The sequence below is a fragment of the Syngnathus scovelli genome, chromosome 3 (genome assembly GCF_024217435.2).
Source record: "Syngnathus scovelli strain Florida chromosome 3, RoL_Ssco_1.2, whole genome shotgun sequence".
NCBI classification, from domain to species: domain Eukaryota; kingdom Metazoa; phylum Chordata; class Actinopteri; order Syngnathiformes; family Syngnathidae; genus Syngnathus; species Syngnathus scovelli.
This window is the reverse complement of record NC_090849.1, coordinates 11,159,700-11,173,018: the sequence shown is the minus strand read 5'-3', so window position 1 is coordinate 11,173,018 and position 13,319 is coordinate 11,159,700. Positions and strand designations below refer to the sequence as shown.

General features: G+C 40.4%; 1 protein-coding gene across 2 annotated transcripts in view; it reads left to right on the top strand.

Annotated features, from left to right (window-relative positions):
* The window catches only part of slc4a5a (solute carrier family 4 member 5a), a 36,231-nt gene that overhangs the window by 1,436 nt on the left and 21,476 nt on the right, over positions 1-13,319 (top strand). The window contains exons 2-5 of one of the 2 annotated variants that reach the window (XM_049763543.2): positions 6,692-6,753; positions 7,177-7,389; positions 8,654-8,783; positions 11,147-11,307. In XM_049763543.2, coding sequence (XP_049619500.1) covers positions 6,696-6,753; positions 7,177-7,389; positions 8,654-8,783; positions 11,147-11,307 — 562 coding nt within the window. In that variant the 5' untranslated portion in view covers positions 6,692-6,695. Of the gene's footprint in view, positions 1-6,691; positions 6,754-7,173; positions 7,390-8,653; positions 8,784-11,146; positions 11,308-13,319 lie in introns of both variants that reach the window. The other variant, XM_049763542.2, reaches the window with a different exon arrangement.

Below are 13,319 nucleotides of genomic sequence, written 5' to 3'. Positions count from 1 at the left end.
TGAAATTATATTCATAAAGCTAGTAATATGCACTCCTCCATTTTAAGTTTATCATAACATCCATACTCAAAGTTCTAAGTGCACAAGTGCGTGTGCAAAATGTCAGGTTGCGTTATGGTATGTAATATGAGTATGTTTGTAGCTTCCTTGACATGCCTAAATGATGGGAGGCTCATGTGAAGTCCCGGTACGCTGCAAAAAGTCCAGCTACTGAGAAGTGCCGTTATTCCCTCCTGCTAAGTACCAGCCCACTTAAAGCACTGGTTAATATAAATAATTATTATTTTCCCTGATACATTTGCAGTCAATTATAAAATATCAATTTTTCAATTGATAACAGCGATCAGCTAAAAGCACACATTATATAAATTGAGGGGTGCAAAACATTCTATTGAGTCAAAAGCAAAACTTATAATTTGTTAGGGAAGCCCATTTCTTGTCACCAGGATTGCACACAGCTCAGGAAAGATTATGGCCAATTTAATTCTCTAAATCATTAGATTTTTTTGGGCTGTCACTAAAAAACCTGTCGCTTCAACTGCCCCCAGAGGATTTCCAATCTTGGGTTGAGGTCAGGACCTCAATTAGCTTGTTCTTGAGCAAGTCCTTTGTTGCCCAGGGAGTATGTTTTGGGTCATCGTCATGGTCATAGTCTGCTTTCATTTCATCTTCTGAACATGTAAATATAAATAAATAGAATAGATCAACATTGGTTTCATAGCATTTCTCCCAAACCAGCCCCAAGTCATTTACATGTTTACTAGCAAACTTAATGTAAGCCTTTACATGTGCCGTCTTCAGCGAGGGGGCCCTGCGGGTGCTCGACACTGCAATATTTCACTCCATTAAGCTCCTTTCACAGTACACTTAGCAGGGTGCAGTGCACTGTCCACGAATCCATTTACTATGTACATATGTGGTGAGGAGCAGAAACCTTGCTGGGTGGCAAGGGGCAAGGCACCACACATTTAATTGTCCTTTTCAGCGTCGTGACATTAGATGAGAGGCTGCAGTAAGAGAGGTGCTGGCACAGTGGTTTAGTGCTATTTTGGCCAACCTGTTTACAGATAATGGCATGAGAATCCCCAAGGGAGACACAAGAGATGACATATACAGTGACATATTTGAGAAGACACTGCTCAGCACCGGCTCAGCCTGAATTAAACCTCAAAGTGGTCTTGGTAGAACTGTAGCCCTTAGTAAAGGATGCGCCCATGGTCCCCACCTTCTTCTTCTTAAAATGAATAGAGCCAGAAATTTGTTTTGCAGCAGTGAATGATACATCTTGTTGAGATGCAGTCGTGTCCATACTAGCAGGTCTCCAACAGTTTCCAAGTTTACTTCCTGGTGGGAAGCTACGTCAGCACTTCCAAATAAGGGCACGCTGCTGCCATCGTGTTTCCGCAGTACCACGCAGCATTTTCAAGCCGAGCGAGTGCAGTGTGAAAACGACTTGACAGGGCATTTTGTTTCCAACTGTTCTCTTAGTCTCTGGGGTAAAAAATGACTTCATATTGTTAACAAATTCATACCGGTGCTTTGAGACTACTCATGATCATTCTCATTGCATGAGGCGAGATCTTGCATGGACAATACTGGCAGTCATGTGCCTCTCCTACTCACCAAGCCTTCACATTCCACCCAAATGTTCTTCTTTGTGCTCCAAACACTTCAAACCTAGTTGTGTCTATTCATACAACTTGCAGTCTTCCATTTCCATTATATGTGTTGGTCTACTGTAAATCCTTCCTTTTTTGTGACCACGTTCCGAAGCCTTTTTTGAAAAAAACTTTTGGCGTAGAAGGCCCAGTCACCTCTTGACCGTGGATGTTGAGACTGGCGTTTTAAGGGTACAATTTACTGAAACTGCTAGTTGAGGACCTATTAGGTGTCTATTTCTCAAACTAAAAACTGTAATGTACTTCTCCTCAAGCTTCGTTGTGCACAGGTTGCCACCTCTAGCCACTTAGCTTTCTATTCTGGTTTGTGCCTTTCCCTGTTGGAAATCTTCAATTTCTTGGCAATAGCTTGTATGTAATTGCTTTCATTTCTCAGAACGAGACTGTTGAGTTTAGAGTATGAATAAACCCATAAATGCTGATCCTCCTGATACTCAGCAAGATTAAAGTTCAATTTTAAAGCTTCAGTATAACTGAAGCACAATAGCTTTAAGTTATGCTGACATAGTTGCACAAGGGGTTTCTAATCATCAATTAATCTTTCACCATAACTACCTGAAACAATCCATCAGAACACTATTAACGGTTGCTGTAAAAAGGCTGTACACCTACTATATGTTAGGTATCCTGATTAATCAATTGTTGATCTAAAAAAAAAAAATTGCTCTTAAAAATAAAGAAATTCCTAAGTGAGGCCAAGCCAAACTTTCCAAGTAGTTATGCAGTGTCTCTCAAAGGTGGGTACAACCTTCACATTTTTTCACAATTAATTTTCATATTGTATCCATAGAACACCTCCGGCAACAAAAAATAAACATTTCCCAAGGAGAAAATGTCCAAATTGGGCAAATTATTAGACATGTTATCACGCGCATACTCACTCCTACTGTTTACTACAAGTTCAATGTGGCACCTCATGTCAAAGAACTCTCTGAGGATCAGAAAAAAAGTGCTAAGATAACAATTGGCTACATTAGATTGCTAACTACCTAAAAATGAGCTGGCTAAGAACGACACGAGTTTCACAGTACTGATTCCTCACAGAACAAGCCTTGCCATGATTAAACAATGGCTCAGGACATGGACTGCTGTAGCCATGTATTGCGGTCTGATGAAACCAAGATAAAACGTATTTGGTTCAGATGGTGTCAAGTATGCTTGGTGGCACCCAGTTGAGGAAGTACAAGGAAAAATTAGTCTTGCCAATGGTCAAGCATGGTCTGATGGTGCACGGGTTCTGCTGGCACTGGGGAGCTACAGTTTATTGAGGAAACCATTCATGTCAATATGTACGGTGACATACTGAAGCACAAGCAGAGCATAGATTGAATTGATTCATTGAATTTATCGAAAGAACGGCACAATAAAACTTTCCATGTCTCCATCAGGTCTTGTATGTGCTCCCATGAGTCTAACCACGGTATTAGATATTGTGTTTGTGGAATATGAGTTAAGCAGCTAAATTCCACCTGTTTTTATCCATCTCAGCGGTTGGCCATTTTGACACACTGTCGACTGAAAATTACATCACAGTTGTTTCGGGTCACAACCAATCACAGGTCAGCTTCAGAAAACTGGTAAGCCATGATTGGTTCTGACCCGAGACCTGGCAACTGTGACGTCATTTTCAGTCGACAGTAAGTGACAAAATCTCCGCCCATTGTGATGGATTAAAAACAGGTGGTTTTAACCTATTTCATTCATATTCCGCCAACAAAATATTAACCAGAACACTGTGTTTCAATTTGTTGGGCTGCACAGAACATATCTTCCATCCTTCCATTTTCTGTACCGCTTAGTCCCCACAGGGGTCGCGGGCGTGCTGGAGCCTATCCCAGCCGTCATCGGGCAGTAGGCGGGGGACACCCTGAACCGGTTGCCAGCCAATCGCAGGGCACACAGAGACGAACAACCATCCGCACTCGCACTCACACCTAGGGGCAATTTGGAGTGCTCAATCGGCCTACCAAGCATGCATTTGGGATGTGGGAGGAAACCGGAGTGCCCGGAGAAAACCCACACGGACACGGGGAGATGCAAATTCCACACAGGAAGGGCCGAAGGTGGAATCGAACCCGCACCCTCCTAACTGTGAGGTGGACAGTTAAACAAAGTGTATATGGTTTGACCTACATTGTACCATTGTGTCATTCTTTCAGTATTAGCACACGAAAAGATATAATTGAACACTTTTATCGGTATTTTTATATATTTCTATCTTATTGGAGTTGCACATACATTGCATATCCTCTATATATGCAGGCAGCCTAGCACATGAACACACCATTCCATGTGCATGTGAGCTTGAGTGCAGCTTGTGTTCAGTTTTGACAGGGTGATCCCATTGATCCTTCCTGCCTACTGGGTGTGAAGGACACTGATGTGACAGCACTAATTACCGAGGCAGGGAGCCACCACTGCAAACATTCCCGAGTACAGCTCAACTTGGTTTGACTCTCCACCAGGCACCTTCTCCCATCCCATCCCTCTGGAATGTCCACAATGGAAAGAACATTGTCACTGGGATAATGTATATATAAGCACAACATTTTGAGAGCAATCCTGAATGGCAATAAAGAGTAAAGACTCATTGAGACTTGATGCTGACTCACCATTTTTATGAATTTTGATAATGACATAAGTCATGGATCGGCAACTTTAATGATGGAAGGGAACCAAGCAGATTAGCAAAAATCTGCACAACGATGGCCAACATATAAATCCTCCTATGTGACAAAGACATCAACTCTAGGACTAGAAAGTAAACCCTGTCACAGTTTGTCTTTAGCTAGACATGCTTCTACTCACTCGGCAGGTATAATTTTGAGCCAAACCAGCCCGTAATAGTGACCTCTTATAATCAATGTGATTTACAGACTGGATTGCTGATATGGTGAGCATTCCTTTCTTGTGTGTGTTGATTTTTGTGATGACACTCAAACTAACATGAATTATTTTTTATTACACAAGGATGATACATACATTGCAGCCATTAAAATGGGGAAATTTAATGCACAGAATAAAATCCAATACAATACAATTTCATTGTCACTGTCACAGGAGCAGTGAAAATCATCTATGCAACTCACACTTTGCAACTTTGACATAAGAAAATACATGCACACATAAAAACCTTTTTACAGAACATACAATTCCTCACATTTGCGAGAAAATGGTTGTAAAGCAATAATTTACATTCAGGTATTTTTCATCAGATAGTCTTGCCCAGATTTTGATCATTGTTAAATTTACCTATAAATGGGGGGGTGGGGGGTGGGGGTGTCATTATTAGTCCTTCCTGCATTTCACAGTTTAATGGCAGAAGCTGATTTAGAACTTTGTGGTGTGACTTAAATGTCCTGTGGCGATTCACAGAGGGAAGCGGTGGGAACAGTGAGTGTCCGAGGCGATACAGTCGTCAGACAAGGTACGGACATCATTAGCTAATTTGCAGTTTTAGCATCTGGTCAGGCTTTAAAAGAAAAATTCAATAAAATTGAGAATTAGATTAAATTTGCAAATCGGTCTTAATAATGACTAATTACAATGATGCAATTTCGACAATAGTGTATATACTTATGAAAAAACATCAGGTGTAGGTTAGAAGCAGTGGAAAGCAATACATCGCATTCAGCAACCGTGTTTTAATAACATTTATTTTAATAGATGTGTGTGTGCGTGTGTGCGTGCTTGCGTGCGTGCGTGCGTGCGTGCGTGCGTGCGTACGTGCGTGCGTGCGTGTGTGTGTGTGTGTGTAAGGTCAATGAACATAAGCCATTAACACCTGATCTAGCAGGCTGCTATTCAGTGTTCGAATAGTTTGGGATTTTTCATTATAGTTCATTTTTTTTGTTTTGGCTTTTTTTTTTTTTTGATGCTGTATTTTTAGTTTTTATTTATTTATGTTTCTTGGTTTTGTTTGCTTGTTTGTGTATTTGTTTGTTTCTTTGTTTTGCGCATTTGTCAAGTCCAAAAAGTCACTAAATCATAAAGTTAGCAAGTCTTACCATGAAACAATTCAATATTTTTTGTGGTAATCATTTTCTGCCTTCATCTGATTTCATCTCCTGAAGTCGATGCTGGTAATCTTCTACTTCATAAATCATGATGCATAGGAGTATAATTTTCCTTCAGTTTGAAGGCCGTACTTTACCAGCTACAGTTTGTGATATGTCGATGTCACCCGATTGTTGTCAACCATTGTTTCCTTAAGTCATTTAAAAAACGTGCTGCCCGTTGAATCTTTTATACTGCCCACATTAGTTCCAGGTTTGCGTTGGAGTTGTTCTTACACAATCTTAATAATTACAGCACCAGTGTAATCTTCATTCGGCTGGTCACTGGCTCCGATTACCACCTACCCAGAACCACCGCTACTTTGGAGCAAATATTTATAGTCAATGTAGTTAGGCTCTGCCCAAAATGTTCTTAAAGTTTGCCAGTTGTGCTGAGTGGGTGAGTTTAAGTTACACTCACATTAGTTTCAATCATGCAAATTTCCATTGACTTTGCCTGGCTTTTAATTATTTTCCCATTGATCTCCTGCAAAGGTCAACATGCAGGTCAGTGCACAAGATTCATGATTGCTGTTGCTCTTGTTTCGCTCTCATTGAATCAGAGCAATGACACACGAGCAATGCATTAGCATGTGTATTTACAGGCACACTAATAAAAATAAATTCAATAACAACACGCAGACATTATCACTATCAAAAACACAAAACATGTTGGGAGTGATGCAGATTTTCAGTTTTATTAACATTTCTGTATATTTCTTTATGTTTCCATTATATTAATATCAACCGTTTAATTGGAAAATACATCAAGTTTGTGCAAAAATTCAATGTGGAAAACGTCACAAATATTAAAAACTACCAAAACCTTTTGACCAAATCAGATATAACAAAATCATTACCACCGCAAATATGGAATGACAGTTAACATAATAAGTTAACGTAATTTTAAATTATACTGTCGTTTAGCTTAACTCTGTCACTCTTTGTTGACATTAGCAGGATGGAGCACGGAGACAGAGGGGGGGGCAGCTCACACCTACGTTATGAGGAACAGGAAGGTGAGTGTAAGCTTTTCAAACTCATTTTTAAAAAAACAAAAACCCATTACAGTAAATCCATAGTACACTTTATGTTTTTTACTTTTAGTAGATGATGTTCAGTATTGCAGTAGTGCTTTACGACTTGGAAAGGTGTGTAAAAGAAACTCCAGTCCAATCTTATTTTTTTTATTTGTTGTTTTAATATTGTACTCTTTATAACCTCTCAAGGAGAAATTCAACAATGAATGGGCAATAATCAATATTATTGGCAGAAATAGAGGTCAACATAATCAAATTTCACCTCAGGCCCGAAGGAGTTGTGGGTTATTTCCTTAGTGTGTATGCATCTTACATACTGTAAGAGGTTGATGGCTAATCATTTCGAAAGATGTTGCAAATCCAGCATATATTTGTGAATCTTCGCATCATCTTTGTTAGCAGATCATCAGTCTATCTACATTGGTGTACCAGTTCCTCGAGGATATCGGCGTAAGCGCAGGCGAAGGCGTTCTAGTCATGACACCAGCAACACGGACAGAGACAGACGCTATAGCCATCAAAGACACCACGAGTCTGACCAGTATAGAGACATAGACATTGAAGAAGGAATCATGGATTCACACGACCAGAGTCTCCAAGACATAAATCGCACAAGTAAGTTGTGTGCGTGTAAATGTGTGTGTGTGTGTGTGTGTGTGTGTGTGTGTGTGTGTGTGTGTGTGTGTGTGTGTGTGTGTGTATATGTATGTATATATATATATATATATATATATATAGTATATATATATGTGTATATATATATATATATATATACTATATATATGTATATATATAGTATATATATATATATATACGTACATCTCAAAGGATTTATTGTTTAGTTATTTTAAAAAAGATTTATGGCGGCATCATTTCACATCATGTTCAATCCACGACCAATTTTATTTATGACATACCTTTCCTCATTACCCCATTACACAAGCAATGGCATCATTTGGTAATGGTAACTGCTGATTTGGTGAGCCAATTACTAATTTTGTTTTTTATTTTTAGTCACACATTGGAACCGGCCTATTGGGCAAAAATTATATATACTGTTGTGTAGATTTTACAATATATATATATATATATACTTTTGTTCCTGTTTTTATGAAGTTATTTGTAAATGTTTAGTTTCAGTTCAGGGAAAAAAATAGCATAAGTGGAATAAGCCCTGGGTTGCTGTCAGCCGAGTACATCAATATTATTGATCACTCATGACATTAGAAAACAGCACGTGTACAATAATTACATCCGCCTATAGGATGACAAGCAACGTGTGAACATATGTTCCCAAGCATCTTTCAAAACCTCCCTGAAAGGTGGCTATGAGATAATACTCAATTACACAAATAAAATTATTTCAATTTGTATTGTTATTAGTACCTATTTATTAATTTTAAGGTATTAAGTCTAGTCCCATTGCACTGTTGCTGCCATTACCTTGGTCTTGGCAATTAAAAGAAAAAGTTTTAATTTTCGTTTCTATGTACCTGAATACGTAGTGTATATTTGGGCTTTAATTTACAATGAAATAGTTTGAATTGCATCCCCTTTCCTCATATTGTGTTGTCTTCATATTGTTTTTGTTTTATGTCTCTTTCTGTGTTAAGGACTACAATGGAAATAAGTGCTTGGCTTTATTGTGTATTTATCCTCAGTAATGCCTGATGGAATGACAGGAAGTTTGAAGATTAAATTTCCTAATGTGCTTTCAAAAGAAATTAAGGGGAAGTCGAGAAAAGTATTAGTTCATTAAATGCAAAAATATCCCTGGATCTTTTCTCGGTCTATGTTTGACCCCGTTTCCTTAAACCTCTCAAACAAACAGTTTAGTTCCTAATGTCCTCCTTCCTGAACTGTTTTGTTTTCCATTAAGTGTCACCAGCAGCTGAGCGGCTACGTTACATTCTGAATGAAGATGATGACATGCCTACGCCCACACTCTTCACTGAAATGGACACGCTACAGCGTGAAGGGGATGAACTGGAGTGGAAAGAGTCTGCAAGGTGGATGCGCTCACTCATTAATACTTACATCCTGATTTGCAAATGACTGCAAATGCAAATTAAAACTCTACTAATGTAAAAGTCGTAAATCAGACTTGAGTCATCACCTTATCGTGGTGGAGGGGTTTATGTGTCCCTATGATCCTAGGAGCCATGTTGTCTGGGGCTTCATGCCCCTGGTAGGGTCACCCATGGCAAAAGGGTCCTAGGTGATGGGCCAGACGAAGCACGGCTCAAAAGACCCCTTATGAAGAACACAATATATGGACTTAATTTTCCCTCGCCCGGACACGGGTCACCAGGGCACCCCTCTGGAGCCAGGCCCGGAGGTGGGGCTCGAAGGCGAATGTCTGGTGGCTGGGCCTTCGCCCATGGGGCCCGGGCACACCCCGAAAAGGGAACTTGGGTCCCCCTTCCCATGGGCTCACCCCCTGTGGGAGGGGCCAAAGGGGTCGGGTGCGTAGTGAGCTGGGCGGAGGCCAAGGGCGGGAACCTTGGCGGTCCGATCCCCGGCTGCAGAAGCTGGCTCTTGGGACATGGAATGTCACCTCTCTGGCTGGAAAGGAGCCCGAGCTGGTGTGTGAGGCAGAAAAGTTCCCACGAGACATAGTCGGACTTGCCTCCACACACAGTTTGCGTTCTGGTACAAGCCCTCTCGAGAGGGGCTGGACTCTCTTCCACTCTGGAGTTGTCCACGGTGAGAGGCGTCGAGCCGGTGTGGGCCTACTTATTGCCCCCCGGCTGGGCGCCTGCACATTGGGGTTCACCCCGGTGAATGAAAGGGTAGCCTCCCTCCGCGTTCGTGTTGGGGGACGGGTCTTGACTGTTGTTTGTGCCTACGCACCGAACAGCAGCTCAGAGTACCCACCCTTTTTGGGGTCCTTAGAGGAAGTGCTGGAGAGCGTTCCCTCTGGGGACTCCATTGTTCTACTGGGTGACTTCAATGCTCACGTTGTGGGCAATGACAGTGAGACCTGGAAGGGCGTGATTGGGAGGAACGCTTTTCCCACGTCCCGGGGGAGGCGGGGGACGTTGAGTCCGGTTGGACCATGTTCCGTGCCTTCATTGTTGAGGCAGCTGACCGGAGCTGTGGCCGTAATGTAGTCGGTGCCTGTCGTGGCGGCAATCCCCGAACCCGCTGGTGGACACCGGCGGTAAGGGATGCCGTCAAGCTGAAGAAGGAGTCCTATCGGGCCGTTTTGGCCTGTGGGACTCTGGAGGCAGCTGACAGGTACCGGATGGCCAAGTGGAACGCGGCTTTGTCGGTTGCTGAGGCTAAAATCCGGGCGTGGGAGGACTTTGGCCATGGAGAATGACTTCCGGACGGTTTCGAGGAAATTCTGGTCCACCATCCGGCGTCTCAGGAAGGGGAAGCAGTGCACCATTAACATTGTTCACAGTGAAGATGGCGTGCTGCTGACCTCAACTCGGGGCGTCGTGAATAATTCTTCGAAGACCTCCTCCTTGCACAGTCTGTTTATTTATTTATTTATTTATTTACTTATTTATTTAAGGTTGTCCTAGGTTTTTGGGAATTATTAATATTTATATATATACAATAGGTTGACGGTCTTGTTCTTGGAGATTTTTATTTCTCGTAGCATATTGCTCTGTTAGTGACATTTTAAAGTATTTGCAATGTGTGAGATATCCATTACTCAATTTTCCATACGGCTTATTCTCATTGGAGTTGCAAGTCAGTTGGAGTATATCCCAGCTGACTCAAGGGTGAGAGGTGACCAGTCAATCAGATGGAACATGTAAACAAACTACCATTCAGTCACGTTCACACCTACAGGCAATTTAGAGTCTTTAATTGACCTTAACGTGCATGTTTTTCAAATGAGGGAGGAAGCAGGAGTAACTAGAGAAAATCAAGGCAACCATAGGAAGAACTTGTAAACCCCAAAAAGAAGGGCCTGAAAGAAGATTCAAACCTGGAACCTCTCAACAATAAGGCACATGTGCTATCCACAAGAAAATATTTAAAAAATGTTAGGTTTGAAAGTGAAAGTGGCAAATCAAAATAAACAATTAGAATAAATGCTTTAGTAATGCTTTTGATGATTATGAATGAAGACATGTAATCTGGGAAAATTGATGCCTCATTGCGGAGCTTCTTTTTTCATACTGTCAAGTTGAGTCCAATAATACTAGAGGGAAATAAACTGCTTAGTTACGATAAACTGAAGATTTTTACACCTCCTTAGCTCTGGAAAGTTCTTCACTCACGAGGCCGTTTCCTCCGAACTCAGCTGAGTATTTGAAAACTACATATATTTCACATTCACCGAGTGCCATGTCCAAAAGCCTTCTGTCAGCATCACCAGCTTACCTTCTCTGTGTTTGCCGTCTCCTTTCAGATGGGTGAAGTTTGAGGAGAAAGTAGAGGAAGGAGGCGAGAGGTGGAGCAAACCGCACGTGTCCACGCTGTCCTTGCACAGTCTGTTTGAGCTCAGGACGTGTCTTCAGACAGGAACCATTCTTTTGGACCTGGATGGATATTCTTTGCCCCAAATAGTTGGTGAGCTTTTCATAATAGCATGGCATCAGGAATTGTATATTAGTCATTTGTTTGGCATATGCAGTCATGGTTTACGCGTTTCACTTGTATGGCGTTTATTAACAAGGCAAGGTGAGGACAAAGGCAGTCAAGTAAAGTGGTGCAGGCAATGCCATAAAGCTTTCTTGGACTCAGGGGTGTTTATTTATTGTTTGTACAACAACTCAGGTAAAGATGCTGCTGAGAACCAATTGATTCTGCTCTGCTGCACTACACACCATCAAAGCAATGAAAGCATTTTATTAAGACATAGACGATATGACAATCCTGATTTAAAGTATGGTATGCTGACTAGCCCAATCCAACTCACACAAACTCAAATAGAAGCTGCAGACAGTTGTATGTAGTCAGCAATATACCAATTAGCAGCTCAATATAACATGGATCGGCATTTATAATTTCAGCTTCACAAACCACAATTTCCACATGAACCACTTACAAATGACTCTGAAGAAGAATTTGTATGCCAATAGCAATAACTCATTTGGCTTGGAGTCAGGCCTATTAATTCAATATAGCATGTCCTGGCTAGGTTATTAGAACAGAATTAGAAAAAATGTTGAATAAATGAATTCATGTCTTTCAGGCAAATGGAGCATTAATCACGACATTTAATTTGTTTCTTTTCATTAAAATAACGTGTATAACAATAGTTATGCTTACATATGAGACATTATTTACCTGATTTGTGTAATTAGTATATTAAATGTATTTTCCTCAAGATCCCCTTTCCCCTCATTATAATATAATTGCGTAGCTACATGTTTAGTGGGAGTAATTATTTTCTTTGGTGACTGTTTTGCGTAAGACAAAAGGTTCCATGTCTCGTATTTTTCATAATCTTTCTACATACAGTGCTTGTGCAGAGTGGTCTGTGTTTTAATGCATCCACTCCTCTTTAGAGCTGCCTCACACTGCACAATGTTAGTGATGGAATGAGACAGCCACCCAACCACACTTTGTCAGCGGAACTCATGTAACCATTCCCACCATCGTTCATACACTACGTCTGACATCCCCAGTGATTTAAAAACGATCATAATGATGACATTTTAGATTTTCTGTCACCAAATTGTCAATGTCAAAGGACACAGGAGGGCTGTCACTAGTGAATATTTTACTATTATTTATATATTATATATTTTTTTAAAAAAAAATCTCGATTACTGTTTACTAAGCAATTATTTTTGTTTATTTGGTATCATTTAGTGATTCAAAAAACAACTAAACAATATGTAATCGATATCACACAACGACCAAGAGTCATTGTTTTCCAAAAAAAAGCAAATGTTTGCAAATATCTGATTTTGATGAAACACAAAAGATAAATCAGTCTGATTTCATGAAGGACCAGAGAAATTAGATAATTATTACATATTTGAGCGCCTGAAATCAAAAGATTTGGACAATATCCAGTAAAAAAAAAAAAAGTGGCTCTATACGATCCCTCGATTATTGAAATACAAGGCGATTATATTGACAATCAATTTATTGTCAATTAATCAATTTATTTTCTCTGTACTACATAGACATCAATGGGGTATAGTCCATGTTCATTCCATCAAGAAGAAGAAATTTTGTTGGGTTCTGGGCTTCTGGGTCGGAACTCAAAAGTCAAAATAGTCTTTATTCAGTAGTGGTTTCTCAAGAGGACATTTTTTTGCAATTTTGACCTTTATGACCTCTGATCTCAGTAGACCAACATTTAATTCAGTTATTCATTAATCTATCCTGAAAAAGAATTTAATGCATATACAGGTTGGTTGCCAAGTTTCTTTTTGGGCTGTATCGAGAAGGTCACCCCCCAATTTATTGACCAGCCTCTAAGTCTAACTCTGACAATAACACAAGGCGCTACATCAACTAAGTTTAGATAATTAAATTTAAGTGACCTTAAATGTGCTGTCACGGGTTCATTTCCACTCTTATATCACATTTATGTGAGGATTGTTATCTGCTTGTTAGTAGTTGAG